Below are 14,348 nucleotides of genomic sequence, written 5' to 3'. Positions count from 1 at the left end.
TTGAAGGATACACGTTTGTTAGTTTGTTGTTTAACGCCGTAATCATATTCCAGCTATATGACGGTTGTCTGCAAATAATCGAATCTGAACCAGACAATCCAGTGCAATCAAGACAATTCACCGGCTTCTAATTCACTGGCTTTCAATCATCCCAGTCAGCTTCCGTGGTTGTTTACCCTGTCCCGTTAGTCATCCACTGGCTTCCATTATCTTAATCAGCACTCTGTGTCCATCAATCAATTTACTGTATAAACATTGATGTTAATAAGTATATATACCTATGTTGTTTAGCACTATCACATACGCTTGCAGTCGAAAAGCGCACGTTAAATCTCCAATATAAGTAAGTAAGTAAGCACTATCAATCACTTGCTTGATAAAGGTGTTAGGATGTACACCGAAACGTCGCACTAATTGTAATAAAGAAGTTGTTCATCCATAGAACTTGTCTTACTTAATCCAGTGATTGACATCATGAGCATCGCTCCACATCATTGGGATGACATCAACCATGTCAGCGAGCCTTACCACCCGCCTCGCCTCTCTTACAACAAGCACAGCCACCTTTTATAAGTATCGTGTCAAGAACATGCGCATAAACAACATCCACTTGACTTGCTTTAGATTTATATAAATGAAAGGAAAACATCAAACGTCTGTCCCTGTTTAATTCTTAATTGACATCGCTTCGGGACCATCGTTGATGTATGTTTGACACAGTGCATGGTTGAGCTACCGTTTCGAGGGAGATTGTTTATATTTGTCTCACATAAAACCACCTGTAAATAAACAAACATATCTGTAGAATGGCCGCCCTTAATGCCTACACATAAAATAATTTCAACTGATTTTACTTTTGCACAAAATGGGAAGTTGATATTTTTTTGTTACCGGATACTCTGATCGCCTCACATGTGGAAGTTATTATCTCCAGTACTTACTGATACTGATATGTTATAAAAAAATAGCTTAGTCTGACTTAGTGTATTTCTTACTCGTGTTCCTTCTTTGATGTACAGGGGGCACGGGTGGCCCAGTCGTCTAAGGCGCCGCGATTCGCTGTGCAAAGTTGCGTCCCTTGGGCAAGCCAGAAACCTATGATTGTGGGTTTCGAATCCCGGTTCGCCCCAATTATGTTTCTAGGTTTGTCAGCACCATACCCGTGCTCGTGGGTTTCACCGAAGTGATAAACGTCTGAGACCTGCATCACTTTGGGCTTTCCTCCCACATTAAGCTGACACGCCGTGATATAACTGGAATACTGTTAAAAGCGGCGTTAAACCCAACTCACTTACTCTTTGATGTACATGTTACATGAAATGTGTGTAGCAGGAAATATGTACCATGTCTTATTTATCCTGAAATTTGATGGCGAAATTTATACATATTACCTGGAATCACAATGAGGAAATATTGATGAAAAAAACAATAAAAGGAACTGTCAGGTTGAGGTATATTTTCCAGGCAACTCCATAATAAGTGTTTTTATTATATATTTTTGTTATTGAAACATTGGATTATCATGTCAGTGTTCGATTAGTGTTTAATCTCACCTAAGAATTTGAATACGGCAATTGCACTGTATCTTTGCTTTGAAACACCCGCAACGAACAGCCAACACGTTGATGGATCAGACTACTTACATGGTATTTTCGCCTCGGCCAAGTAGCTTCGTCACTTAGGTATTATGTACGTACACCTCCTCCCCAACCCTTTTCAGAATGCTGGATCCGCCTCCTGCGACATAATACCCTGGTGTAGACTGGAGGTCACCGTGGGTGTTTCATTGCTTTCGATGTGGGAGGAAAGCCCGAAATGATGCAGGTCTTAGACGGATACCAAGTTGTTGAAACATACGAGCACTGCCTGGTGCAGACAACCATAGAAACATATCCGAGGCGAATCTAGAATTGGTACAATCGACCACAGATTTGTGGCACGCCCAAAATATGCAACTCAACACAGCTTATTGCGGCGCTTTAGACAACTAGACAAGCCGTGCCTCCACTCCTGGAAGATATATCCTGTAATGCAGATCATGTTTCTCTCTATATATACACAACACATTCAAGATACGGTTTATATCCATGATACATGTCTTCTAGTGGTGATACAGGTCTTGTTGATTAAATGTTATATCTGTTACGCATTGTGTATTCTAAATGTATTTGATATTATAGGTATAAGTGCATGTGTGTGTGTGTGTGTGTGTGTGTGTGTGTGTGTGTGTGTGTGTGTGTGTGTGTGTGTGTGTGTGTGTGTGTGTGTGTGTGTGTGTGTGTGTGTGTGTGTGTGTGTGTGTGTGTGTGTGTGTGTGTGTGTGTGTGTGTGTGTGTGTTACCCCCTTCTTCACAATGGTACGCGCCAGTGGGCGGACATCATACATACGGTAGTCATACAGGGTTAAAGGGTTAATTGTCAGGTCACCACTCAACTTATCCTGGCTTACCAATAAGTATGTTATACTTTTATATTTTATTTTTTTATTACTTTTTTACAATGATTGACTATATATTTTCATATTACTAAACACGTTCCTTGACCTGGAAATGAGGCCTAGACATAGGAAATACTTAGGACTTTAACGTGTAGGTTCTATTTATGTTTCAACTCTAAACGTGTTTAAACAAGTCGTGTTAGAATCTATAAAGGAGGACACAAAACCATTTCTCAATATCTCAATAAATGTCAATCCAAAGAGGTATTTTACAGCAGCTTCAATTTACAATAATTATCCTTTGGCGTACCTCACAGCAGTTGCAATGAGGGTGTCTGCATAAGAAGTTTCATGTCTTATTTGGCCTACACAATCCATATTCATCATATATGTAACTATAATAATTATTTTCATATTCATAATGTATTCATAATATATATAATAATATATGATATGATTCTTCTTGTGAATCGAAATGACCACATGATCGTATTTCAGATATATTTCAACTATCAACATTTGCATATCTAGAAGCCATAAATCAAACACTTACTAACCCATTTAATTGTTGCCTGTAGTGAGTGAGTGTGATTTAACACCGAGTTGAACGATATTTCCGTTATTTCACGGCGTGTCAGTTTGATGTGAAGCCCGTAGTAATGCGATTGTGTTGACTGCAAAAAGCCAACATAGAGTTTTAGATCAACATCAAAATAAAGAGCTTCCAAATTAAAACACGTCAGTTCAAATTAGTAGCTCTCTACAATCCAACATTATTCAGAGAATCCAGACTATACACTGGGAGATATTATCAAAATATGACAATGTGGTTGATGGCGTGCTGCACAATGGTCACCATGACTTTTGCAACTGAAAACAATTGTTCAAAGAAGCTGCGTTAACCTAACCCACTCACCCATCCACTGAAGGCTCTTCATATATTTGCTGTGCCGCTTGATACAATAGTAAATCTGCTGTCTACATATATTTATGTATTTCCCATTGACTCTTGAAGGGATGTAAGTATGGCTGACAGAATGGAGTAAATATGCACTATAATTCACAGTATGTTTAACTCTCACGTTGGTAGACTGTTGTAAGCACACATAAAATATTTACAACTTTTGACAGTGGAATACCATTTACTTTATAGTGACCCTTGAGTCGGCTAATTCTGTTTGACAATTAATATACCCCGGTCTCTAAAATGTTTATTTCATTTTATTCGATCGTATTTTCGAAATTATTCATAAGAATACAGTTTTAAAACAAAGTTGTGTTTAGAGTGGGATTGAATTGTGTGGAGAGCGGGGTTGAGTTGTGCGGAGAGTGGGATTGAATTGTGCGGAGAGCAGGGTTAAATTGTGTGGAGAGTGGGATTGAATTGTGCGGAGAGCGGGGTTGAGTTGTGTGGAGAGTGTGATTGAATTGTGCGGAGAGTGGGATTGAATTGTGTGGAGAGCGGGGTTGAGTTGTGCGGAGAGTGGGATTGAATTGTGCGGAGAGCGGGGTTGAGTTGTGCGGAGAGTGGGATTGAATTGTGCGGAGAGCAGGGTTGAGTTGTGCGGAGAGTGTGATTGAATTGTGCGGAGAGTGGGATTGAATTGTGAGGAAAGCAGGGGTTTAGTTGTGTGGAGAGTGGGATTGAATTGTGCGGAAGGCGGGGTTGAGTTGTGTGGATTGTTGGATTGAATTGTGCGGAGTTGAGTTGTGTGGAGAATTGGATTGAGTTGTGTGGGTGGTGATGTTGAGTTGTGTGGGGACAGGGGTTGGGTTTTGCGAAGAGGGGTTGAGTTGTGCAGAGAGCAGAGTTGAGATGTGTGGTGAGCGAGCTTGCGTGAGGAGCGAGATTGAGTTGGGTTTTGGATTGGGGTTGAGTTGTGAGGGGAGTGGGGTTGACTTGTAGGTAGAGTGGGGTAGTGAAGTGCGTTGAGTAGGGTTGAGGTTTGTGGGTGACACTGACGATCTGTGACCAGGAAATATCAAAGCTGTTAGTCAATCCAAATGAAAACCACCCCTGGGTTCTTTATACCTATATCTTGCGCTCGGCTTCAAGGGGATAAAACAAGTATGGGTCGGCCCGGAGTCAGTATAAAGTGTCTCAATGGGCTTGATGGAGTATCATGTTAAACAGCGGTATGATATCTCAGTGGACTAGCATTATAAAACCAGTAAGTCCACATACATGTCGCAACGAGGAGTTGCTTAAAAGTGAACACTACGCAAGATTATAGTTGACCCATAACAGTTTGTATAGTTGCAAGTACCATACTGCCCATGCTTACAGGCTGCATTTGACCCAACAGGTAACCTATTTCTGCAAGCATCAAAATGACACGGTATACTCTGAGGAAAATGGACAAAATGGGCGACTGCGATGTCGTCAAGCATCTCCAGCTGCAAGGGCTAACTCCATCAGCTGTCCAGGGTGTCAGCGTCAGAGGATGGTTCTCCATCTTGTGCCACTGTTAAGAGGTTGGCGGGGAAGTTGGTAAGAGAGAGCCTTGAAGATAGCCAGATCATAAACTGACACCACTTAGGAAAATGTTGATAAAATGCATGTGATTGTGGATGATCGACAGCTCTCACCACACGTCACATAAGTAGGTACTCTCTCATGAAAGAGTTGAGTTTGTTCTGAGTGAGTGAGTGATTTGGGTTTTAACATTATTCAAGTTATATCGTGGCGTGTCAGCTTAATGTGGGAGGAAAGCCCGAAGTGATGCAGGTCTCAGACGCTTACCACTTCGGTGAAACCCGCGAGCACGGGTATGGTGCTGTCAAACCTAGAAACATAATTGGGGCGAACCGGGATTCGAACCCACAATCATAGGTTTCTGGCGTGTCCAAGGGACGTCACTCTGCGCACAGCGAATCGCGGCGCCTTAGACGTCTGGGCCACCCGTGCCCCCGAGATTGTTCTGAGGAATAAACTGGACATAACAAAGGTTTCAGCATGATGGGTTCCAAGGCTTCTGACCCCTGATCAGAAATGTTCCAGGTTCATCATCTCTTGAGTTAATATACATTTTAAAGCAGAACCAGCTGGTTGTGTTGAGCGATTTGTTACCATGGATATGTCTTGGTTTCACCACTATCATCCGAAGGGTAAGAGTAAAACCAGTAGAAGCATCTAGCGACTTCTCCTACGAAGGAAAGGTCTGTTCCATCAACTGGCAAGGTGGTGGTTTTGGTTCTCTGGGATTCCAAAGGAATGCTACTTGTTGGCGACCTCCCGAAAGGTCAGACCATTAATGGCGAGAACTATGCTAATCTGCTCAGGCAACTGCGTGAAAATATCAAGGCTAAATTCGTGGAAAACTCACTGAAGGTGCTTTGCACCAGGACAATGTACCTATGCACATGTCTGCTGCCGCCATAGCTGCAATACATGAGTGTGGCTTTGCACTCTTTGGACATCCTCCGTATTCATCAGATTTCAGATTTACACCCGAAAGAAGAACTGTCTGGCAAGCATTATGCAATCGATGATGACGTTCTTTCTGCTGTGGGCGACATGGTACACCATTATGAGGAAGCCTTGTTTTTGTTGTTGTTTAACGCCGCACTCAGCAATATTCCAGCTATATGACGGCGGTCTGTATCAGACAATCCAGTGATTTACAACATGAGCATCGAGCCACCCAATTGGGATTGATGACATGCATCAACCAAAACAGCGATCCCGTTAGTCGCCTCTTACGACAAGCGTAGGCTGCTGATCGTGAAGACCTATTCTACCCCGGATCTTCCCCGGTCAGGAAGCCTTGTACATCAGTGGGACCCTGACAATGCAGTATCGTTGACAGCAGAGTCGGGTCCTCGGATCGGATTGTGTTGAAATAATAATTAGCAACAAACTCTATCAATGCGGGCCATCAGAGACTCAACGAATCCTGACCGCAACGTTCAACTCCCATTTCACCTCACCTTGTTCTATATAGGCGAGCTGTTGTGGAGATGCATTTCAGAACCCCCGAGAGGTTTTCTAATCATGCACAATATCATCTTCTGTTTTAGTGTCATATGTGACTGTCGTTAACATTCACAACACTATATTATCTAATCTTCAGATGCAATTTGAATGTAAAACAGCGTCACAAAAACCTTTGCCATTTCTTTTGGTATTTTTATATTTAAGTCAGAATCGTTGCTGAAGCCTAGCGGTTGTTTCGTTTGCTATTCAGTGGATCTGCAATCAATCATATTTTTTATTTTGTTTATACTGAGTAGGCCATTGACCTACAGTTCAAAACACAAACATTTTTTTCTATGATCAATTGGGTCTGATCACTACGATTTTTTTTCTGTGTCACATTAAATAAACTTTGACTATATGTGTAAAAGTAATGTATCAGTATTGTTAACAAAGACCTAAATTTAAAGACGTTTGAATTCACATGATAATATTCTTGTATTTATCGGTTCGTAAGATATACACCTAAATGTTATTATGTTGCCAGAAAGTATTTGTTTCTGAACTTTGCATTTGTACATTTTTCATTTCTGGTTACTTTTCCGCTGATTCTTAAGACGACTTTCTTAACCTGTTCACTTCAATTCCTCATAATATCATTCCTCAAGATCAGTACATCGCTGCTTGTCTTTGAAAACAACACAATGTCATCAGTAAATAGCCTTAAGAACAAGTGGAAAACATCCGGATCTAACTGAATCCAGTCTGTACATTTACTCTGGATCTAAGATAATACTTTGTGAATGAAGAAAGGAAACAGACGTAGACTTAACATACAGCCCTGTCGTATTCCGAGTTAGCAGTTAAATGTGTATGAGGATTCAATGTTATTTTTGATACATGATTTTACCTTGCATATACTTTGCAATCACGTCTACAATGTCACGAATTAAAACAGTTACAACATAATTGAAAGCCGATGTGTTTTACTTATTCCTGTTTCCTGAAAACTGAGATTCCGTTTGGGAATGAGTGGGTTGGATTGAATTTAACCAGCTGGATGCCTACTAGTAGTTTTTTTTCTGACGTACATTTTTCTAAAAAATGGATGGCCCTGTTTAATCTATAAATTAGTTCTCAGATTCCAACATTCTCCTGATTGCGTAAATGAAATCTGTCTAGTGTTACACCATTATTAATGGAGCACTAGCCTTGTCATCAAATGCAATGACTAACTAAAAAATGACACCATCTATTTGACGTCATGGCTGGTTTTATGTCTTTGACAACGTCGGAGAAAGACGATCTATGGTCTCAGATCTATGGCAGATTCCACATTTGGAACAGATATTGGTGAAAACTAAGATCTTTTGCAGATTATCATATAATATTAATAAATGAAAATTTCTATAGATTCATACATATAGCGGCAGACTTTCAATGATCAATGTTGTGATTTCCCTGGATTATTTTTATGGTTTACCCTTTGGCACGGGATTGTTGGTGCAGGGATTTCTTATATACGTTATTTTCTTAAAAACGTTCGCCGAAGTTTCATCGTGGAAATAATTTTCTAAGACCTTCCGGGCTCTCCTAACATTTGTCGGAGTTGATCAAATTCTAAATATTTCCATGGTTCCCCACTGCGAGATTCAGAGCCATTAGATCTACACGAGAAACTGCTTCGATTTTTGAAAAATCATTTGAGGGATTCGGCATTAGGGTCTTACGGTACTGGCTTCTTACTCTGACGGCATGAATCAGCCATGAGAAAACCTTCATTTTTTATGGTGTTTTCGACTGATCGATGTGTCTATGTAAATAATGTCACGGGAAGATAAACAATGTAGATAGTTTACCGTGTATCTTTACTGGACATTACACGCACCCTTTTGGCATCAATTTTACGTAATCAAATAGCCAAAAGAATATTTCAAAACAACCAAATTATATTCGATATTGGACATGTATTTGTTCATTATTATGTGATTATTTCTCTTCATCTCGTCTCAGAATTATTTGAACAGCATTCCAGTTATATCAATCAATCTTTATGCATGGTACTGATGAGGCCAAAGGCCTATAGTACATTGTCTTAGTATCATAGCATTGATAAATTTCTCATAGTTTCAGTACAATCACAAGCCATTAATTTACAAAATGTGTTACCGTTTCGTTTGCGGTAGAAATATTTATTTAGATATTTTGCTCTTAAATCATTATACACTGGACATACACATAAATAGTGACATTCATCTTCAATACAATCAGTTTTACAAATCCGACAAAGTCCATGTTCTCTTGCAATACTTTCACATCTGCCCGTTTCAATAAATAGATCATGTAAGCCATAGTAGTTAAGTACTGCGGTATGGAACCGCCTCAGGATTATGGAACCACTCAGGATTATGGAACCAAGATGGCGGCACATCCTCTGTGACGTCACTTCCGGTCACGTGACCTGCGCAGTGCATGATGGGACTCTGCGCGTGCGCCTCCAAGATGGCGTCGCTTCCGTTTCCGGTGGCGTGCGCCTCCAAGAGGGCGTCGCTTCCGTGTCCGGTGGCGTGCGCCTCCAAGAGGGCGTCGCTTCCGTGTCCGGAGTCGCGCGCCTCCAAGAGGGCGTCGCTTCCGTGTCCGGAGGCGCGCGCCTCCAAGAGGGTGGCGCTTCCGTGTCCGGTGGCGCGCGCCTCCAGGGGGGTGGCGGTGGTGGAGGGAGGGAGGGAGGGAGGGAGGGAGGGAGGGTGGTGGTGGTGAAGGGAGGGAGGGAGGGAGGAAGGAAAGGAGGAGGAGGAGGAGACGGGTTCATGGTGTGGGTGGGTGGGTGGGTGGGAGGGTCGTCAAAGCAAAGGAGGAAAGTTGTCTTTCGGGAGAGATGGGTGGCCCTGAAAAGGGCCGTTGGAAAACAAACTGGAAACTGGAAACTGGAAACGACAGGAAACGTCAGGAACACTGGAACACTGGAACACTGGAAAAACTGCAAACGATGGGACACTGGTAAAAAACAGTGGGGTAGCATGACCCCATGCGTTAGTCACTTTGTTCAGATGATCTCTCTTCTTCATCCTCTACTTCCATCTCATCCTCGGACTGAAGGTGTCGTCGGCGCTTTGAAGCGTGCTTTCTTGAGAGGCTTCTGGCCCGTTTTCTTTTCTCTACAAGAGGTGTGATGTCCGCCCGGAGTTGTGCGAGGCATTCTTTTAGGTCGAGGACATCGACGTGCACGTCTTCGATGAGATGAACCACTTGTGTCACGGGTGTCACGGGTGTCACGGGTGCCACGGGTGTCGACGTGGACGGTGTTGCTGACGTTTTCTTTCGACTGGGTTCTGGGCAATCTGCAGCGAAATGACCCAGGGCTTGACAGTTGTAACAGTGGTCCAGGCGATGGGGAGTCTTCTTTCGACTGGGTTCTGGGCAATCTGCAGCGAAATGACCCATGGCTTCACAGTTGTAACAGGGACCCAGGTTCCGATTCTCCTGCTTCTCTTGACTGTTCATCTTCGGACAGACATAGTGACGGTGACCTTGAGTGCCACACTCGAGGCATGTCACTTCAGGGCAGTACAGGTAACTGTGACTGTCGGTCTGGCACTTCATACAACTGTATCGAGCTGGCATGATGGGTTTCATAGAATGCAGTGTGTGTGTGTGTGTGAGTGGCTTCGCTCTTGTTTTGTTTTTTATAGGAGAGGTACTGACATCCTGCTTCCTGATTGGTTCCCCAGGCCGCGCCCCCGATTGGTTCGTTTCGGGGCCTGGTCTGCACCTCGGTTTTCCAAAACGGACCGACCCCTGTGTTTCTTTTCCATAGGACAACCCCGGTTCGGCCAATCAGAGTCCCGCATGACCCGAGCACGGTCTCTGATTGGTCGACAACCCAGGCTTCGGATTGGTCCAATTTCGATCCGGTTTTTTTTATCGGGGTGTGCATTTCGATCCTGTTTTGTTTTTCTTCATCCTACAGACCACAGAACACCACTATGAGTTTTTAAAAAAAATTTAATCCCCTCGCTCACATGAACCAACACCACAAAACAAAAAGTCACAGGATGAGGGGGGCCGTCCCTGTGACTTTTGTGAACACTGGGGGGGGGGGGGGGGGGGTATGAACGTCTGTACACTTTGAAAAAAGAAACGTTGTCACTTGGGGTGAACAAGACACTCGACTCTTCTCTTCCGTGCTTCTTGGGACACCAAACGTCTGTATTTTTCGTTCACTTCTCCATCAGGACAAAACACACACAAGTATTCGCAGGGCACTTTGGCGTGCTTCAGATGTTCTTTCCAGGGTTGGTCTGTGGCTTCCCATTGGCGGAGTGCCACACCGCAGCAATAACAGGTCACACAGTCACCTTGTCCTGGATAGAAATAGCCAGCCATGGCCATGTCATACGGGGTCTGGGTCATCTGTTTAGGCCACGTTTTAAAAGATCTCAGACGTTCTTGAAATGAATCATAGTGAGGATGAGAAGGATGACACAGGGTGTAAGAAGGAAAAGGTCCCTCCAGAATGTCACTGAGTCGCCACGTGTCGTCCCTAAAGAGGGAACGTTTTCTCGCTTCTTGTTCTCTCGCCTTTTCAGACACCCACTCGGAATCGGTGACGACATCTCGGGAGGATGACATGGCATTCATAGAACGTCTTTGCTCCATGATGACGGTGACTTCACTGAAAGAAGGTCTGAGGGTTCGCCTGCTTTTATGAAACTCTCCACCCTACTCCCTTCCACGGAAGGTCATGACCTTAGCTTCCACCTCCTCCACCTCCTTCACCTCATCACGTGACGTCATCCTGTGTTTGGGTTGACGGACACACGGCATGATTCGTGACACGATCCATGACATGACATGGTACACGGGGAGGGGGTGTGGGGATCGATGCGTACTGGAATGACCGACACCAGGCAGCTGATCTTTCAAGCATGGCCTTTCTCTTTTATCTATTTTTTATTTTAATTTTACACTTGGGTGTGCACTGACATGACAGATGCACAGACAGACGGACAGACAACGTCAACGACATCTCAACTCAACCTCTACCCTCGGTTCGGCACTCTATTGGAGTTGAGATCAATCAAGACACAAAGAGTCAGTTCAATCAATCACTGTTTAATCATGAAAAAACCCAATCACAACCAGATACAATGGAAATACGAAAAGTCAATGGAGGAGGGAGTGCTTTGCATGTCCCTACAACAACAACAACAATAACGCGACAACGTTTTCCTCTTCCATCTTCAAGCCCATAAGAGGTGGTCCTCCCTCAACCCTGTGAGAGGTCCATCCGTTCAACACGTACAGTCTATGGTCTCCCTGAAACAGACATGACACATCACTTGATCACGGTTGCAGCTTACGTGTTGACAAGTTCTTCGAGTGAAGAGGAGGATCACCATAAGATGTGATCCTCAGCAGATGTGATAGGCATGTCATCATGTGTCATTATGCGGTCATAGGTCAACATACTACAAGTACAGTCTATGAGCTCCAGACCACAGGTATGACACATCACTTGCCCACTGTTGCAACTGATGTATCTTAACATGTTGTTGTGTCGGCAAATATGACATCCGCGTTGTAGGGGAGTGAGTTGAGCTTCTCCATAAGGATCCAGGTCAACGTCGTTGTCATCTTCATTATCATCGCAAACCAGGGGCGTACCTGAGGAGTAGACATGAACATCTTCCGGGGATGTTGGTGACCAAGAAGCCTCAAGCAGGGGGAGCGTGTCCAGATCCATGGAAGGGAGAGTGGCCAGCTTGAGCGCTTCATGATCCTCACGGTCACCCGTCGCCATCGTCACAGCAGGAGCATTCGGTGAATAGGTGGGCTCCCGAGGGGTTTGTTCCCACCACTGTTCTAGCACGCCCTGGACTGAACTGACATCAGGGGTCCTGTCAATCATAGGACAGAGTCCATTTATCATAGGAATAGGTCATGAATATGAATCACATCAAGAATGACTGAGACAAAGAAGAGCAAGGGTACTTACAGCTGTTCTTGAGGAGAGATCTTCAGAGATAATTTCTTCCGTGATCGTCTTTTTGCAGGCGTTGCAGGTTTCAAAAAGGATGTCCCCATCGTTTCGATGTCTGTGGTCGCTGCAGCCGTTGTTGCTGTTGCTGCTGTGGTGGTGGTGGTGGTGGTGGTGGTGGTGGGTGTTGCTGCTGCTGTGGGGACCACAACGACTGTGGGCTTGCTTGTCTTTTTCTTCTGGATCTTCTTTATCGTCTTCTTCGATGTGCCTTTCTCGGGTTCAGTCAGCTTCCTCATCTTTGAACGTATCTGTTCGCACATCAGGTTGTCGCCCTTCGCACGTAACTTGGCGTACGCGTCGTCGGTCTTCATCTTTAAACACAGCAAGTCGTACACTTCACCCCACAGTTCAGCAGTCATGTCACCGTTCCCATCTCCACTGCTTCCTTGGCCACTCATGTCGCTTCGTGTCTTGTCATTCAATCGTTTCGACATGATGTTGTCCGGATGTTCTGTTCGTTGTTGTTTCTTTCCAAGTCTTCACGGAGGTGTGTCAACACTTGATGGTACTCTCTCCAAACACGTGTTTCTTCCAGATAAAACGCCAACAACCAACACAACGTGAGGAACATCAATCAGAGGGGGGGGGCGATGTGGTTGCTTGGTCCGTTCAGTGAAAAGTGATGACCGGAGAGCATCGGGCGTATTAAAAGCCACGGAGGTCCTGCTTTCTGATTGGTCCGTTCCGGTGTCTGGTCTGAGTCTCCATTTTTCCAAACTGGACCGACCCTTGTGTTTCTTTTCCATAGGGTTAGGCTTGTAGCGTGAGAGAGAAAGCACAACCTCGGTTCGACCAATCAGAGCCCACCATGGCTCGAGCACGGTCTCTGATTGGTCGACAACCCAGGCTTCGGATTGGTCCGATTTCGATCCGTTTTTTTTTTTTTTTCTGTAAGGGGTTCATGTCGATTCAGTTTCGATCCCCTTGTCATGCAAAAAAATTATAGAAAGTCGTCTCTGTACCCAAAGGGGAGCGTGTCTACAGGTAGGCCTGTGGTTTCGTCGTAGACGACACGTCGCTTGTCGTACACGGTACGATAGTCTTTTCGGGTGGGACGGGTCACGAGTGCGTTTTCGTGCCGAGGTCCTTTTCGAATGATCTGATGAGGGTAATCCAAACTGATTTTCTCTTCCTCCTCTTTCCCAGACCGTTGTCCCAGTATCAGTCCTTTCATGGTGTCAAAGTTGAGATGGCGTTGGTTTCGGTAATTCAAAGTGAACCCTCGCACTTTGCAGGTCGTGCGCGTTCCATCGGGTCTGGGGTTCATTAACTCATAGCCATAGTTTTTGGGACCTCCTGACACAAACGTCTTGATGGTGTTTCCGTCCAGTTCATCCGTAAACTCACCCAACGAATGACCCAGCTCTGGATTCGCGTCGTGGGGTCGATGAATGTAAATGACGCTGTCCGTGTCAAAGTACAAGACCCTGCGGCCCACCAGGGCAAGGGTCTCGTACAGCTTGAGACGTGCTTGGGCGGTGACCCAAGCAGCGATGGCGACATTGAAATGAGAATGAGGGGTTTGGAATTCTTTCCGCTGGGTATAGGTCACATCCACCATGTGTTCGTTGACAACGGTCACATCCTCGATGGTATTGCGGTCATCCCTCCACAAGGCAAAGTACTGTGCAGGATCGTTCATATAGACGTTCTGACTGTAGTCTACCCGTTGCCCAAACTTGCCCCAGAGCGAATTCAGTTGCATCTTGGCAATCGTGCGGCGTCCTGGATTTTTTTCGATGCGGTCCTTGTCCAACCGAATGCCTTCTTTGTCGTAGATCTCCTGGATGTAAGCGTCGTGATCCGTACATCCTTCGGGGTATCCGCTGGCTTCGAGCTTCTCCTTGAAATGTCGATCGATGTAAGTGTCAAAGAGTCCCACTTGCTGGGTGTCGGGGTCATGCTGTGCAAAGGTGTCAAAATGCCAAACGTCGTAGATCTGAAGCACCCGGTAG

At 44.6% G+C, this 14,348-nt stretch overlaps 2 protein-coding genes across 3 annotated transcripts; both read right to left on the bottom strand.

Annotated features, from left to right (window-relative positions):
• Positions 1–9,383: 9,383 nt before the first annotated feature.
• Positions 9,384–9,986, bottom strand: LOC139478229 (ATP-dependent RNA helicase glh-2-like). Its single transcript, XM_071260633.1, has one exon. The coding sequence runs from the start codon at positions 9,984–9,986 to the stop codon at positions 9,384–9,386; it is 603 nt and encodes a 200-aa protein (XP_071116734.1).
• A 1,569-nt stretch (positions 9,987–11,555) lies between these two features.
• Positions 11,556–13,252, bottom strand: LOC139480005 (uncharacterized). Of its 2 annotated transcripts, XM_071262973.1 has the most exons (3): positions 12,349–13,252; positions 12,018–12,250; positions 11,556–11,669 (listed from the first exon to the last, which is right to left on the bottom strand). In XM_071262973.1, exons 1-3 carry the CDS (start codon positions 12,825–12,827, stop codon positions 11,659–11,661), a joined length of 723 nt encoding a protein of 240 aa, XP_071119074.1. In that variant the 5' UTR covers positions 12,828–13,252; the 3' UTR covers positions 11,556–11,658. The 2 variants fall into 2 exon arrangements, with proteins under 2 accessions (XP_071119074.1, XP_071119073.1); XM_071262972.1 differs by having other exon boundaries at positions 11,556–12,250.
• Positions 13,253–14,348: the final 1,096 nt, after the last annotated feature.

The sequence above is a fragment of the Haliotis cracherodii genome, unplaced genomic scaffold (assembly GCF_022045235.1).
Source record: "Haliotis cracherodii isolate W230 unplaced genomic scaffold, xgHalCrac1.p SCAF_4, whole genome shotgun sequence".
Classification (NCBI taxonomy): domain Eukaryota; kingdom Metazoa; phylum Mollusca; class Gastropoda; order Lepetellida; family Haliotidae; genus Haliotis; species Haliotis cracherodii.
Note: the sequence above shows the minus strand (reverse complement) of the source record. Positions and strands in the feature narration are given on the sequence as shown.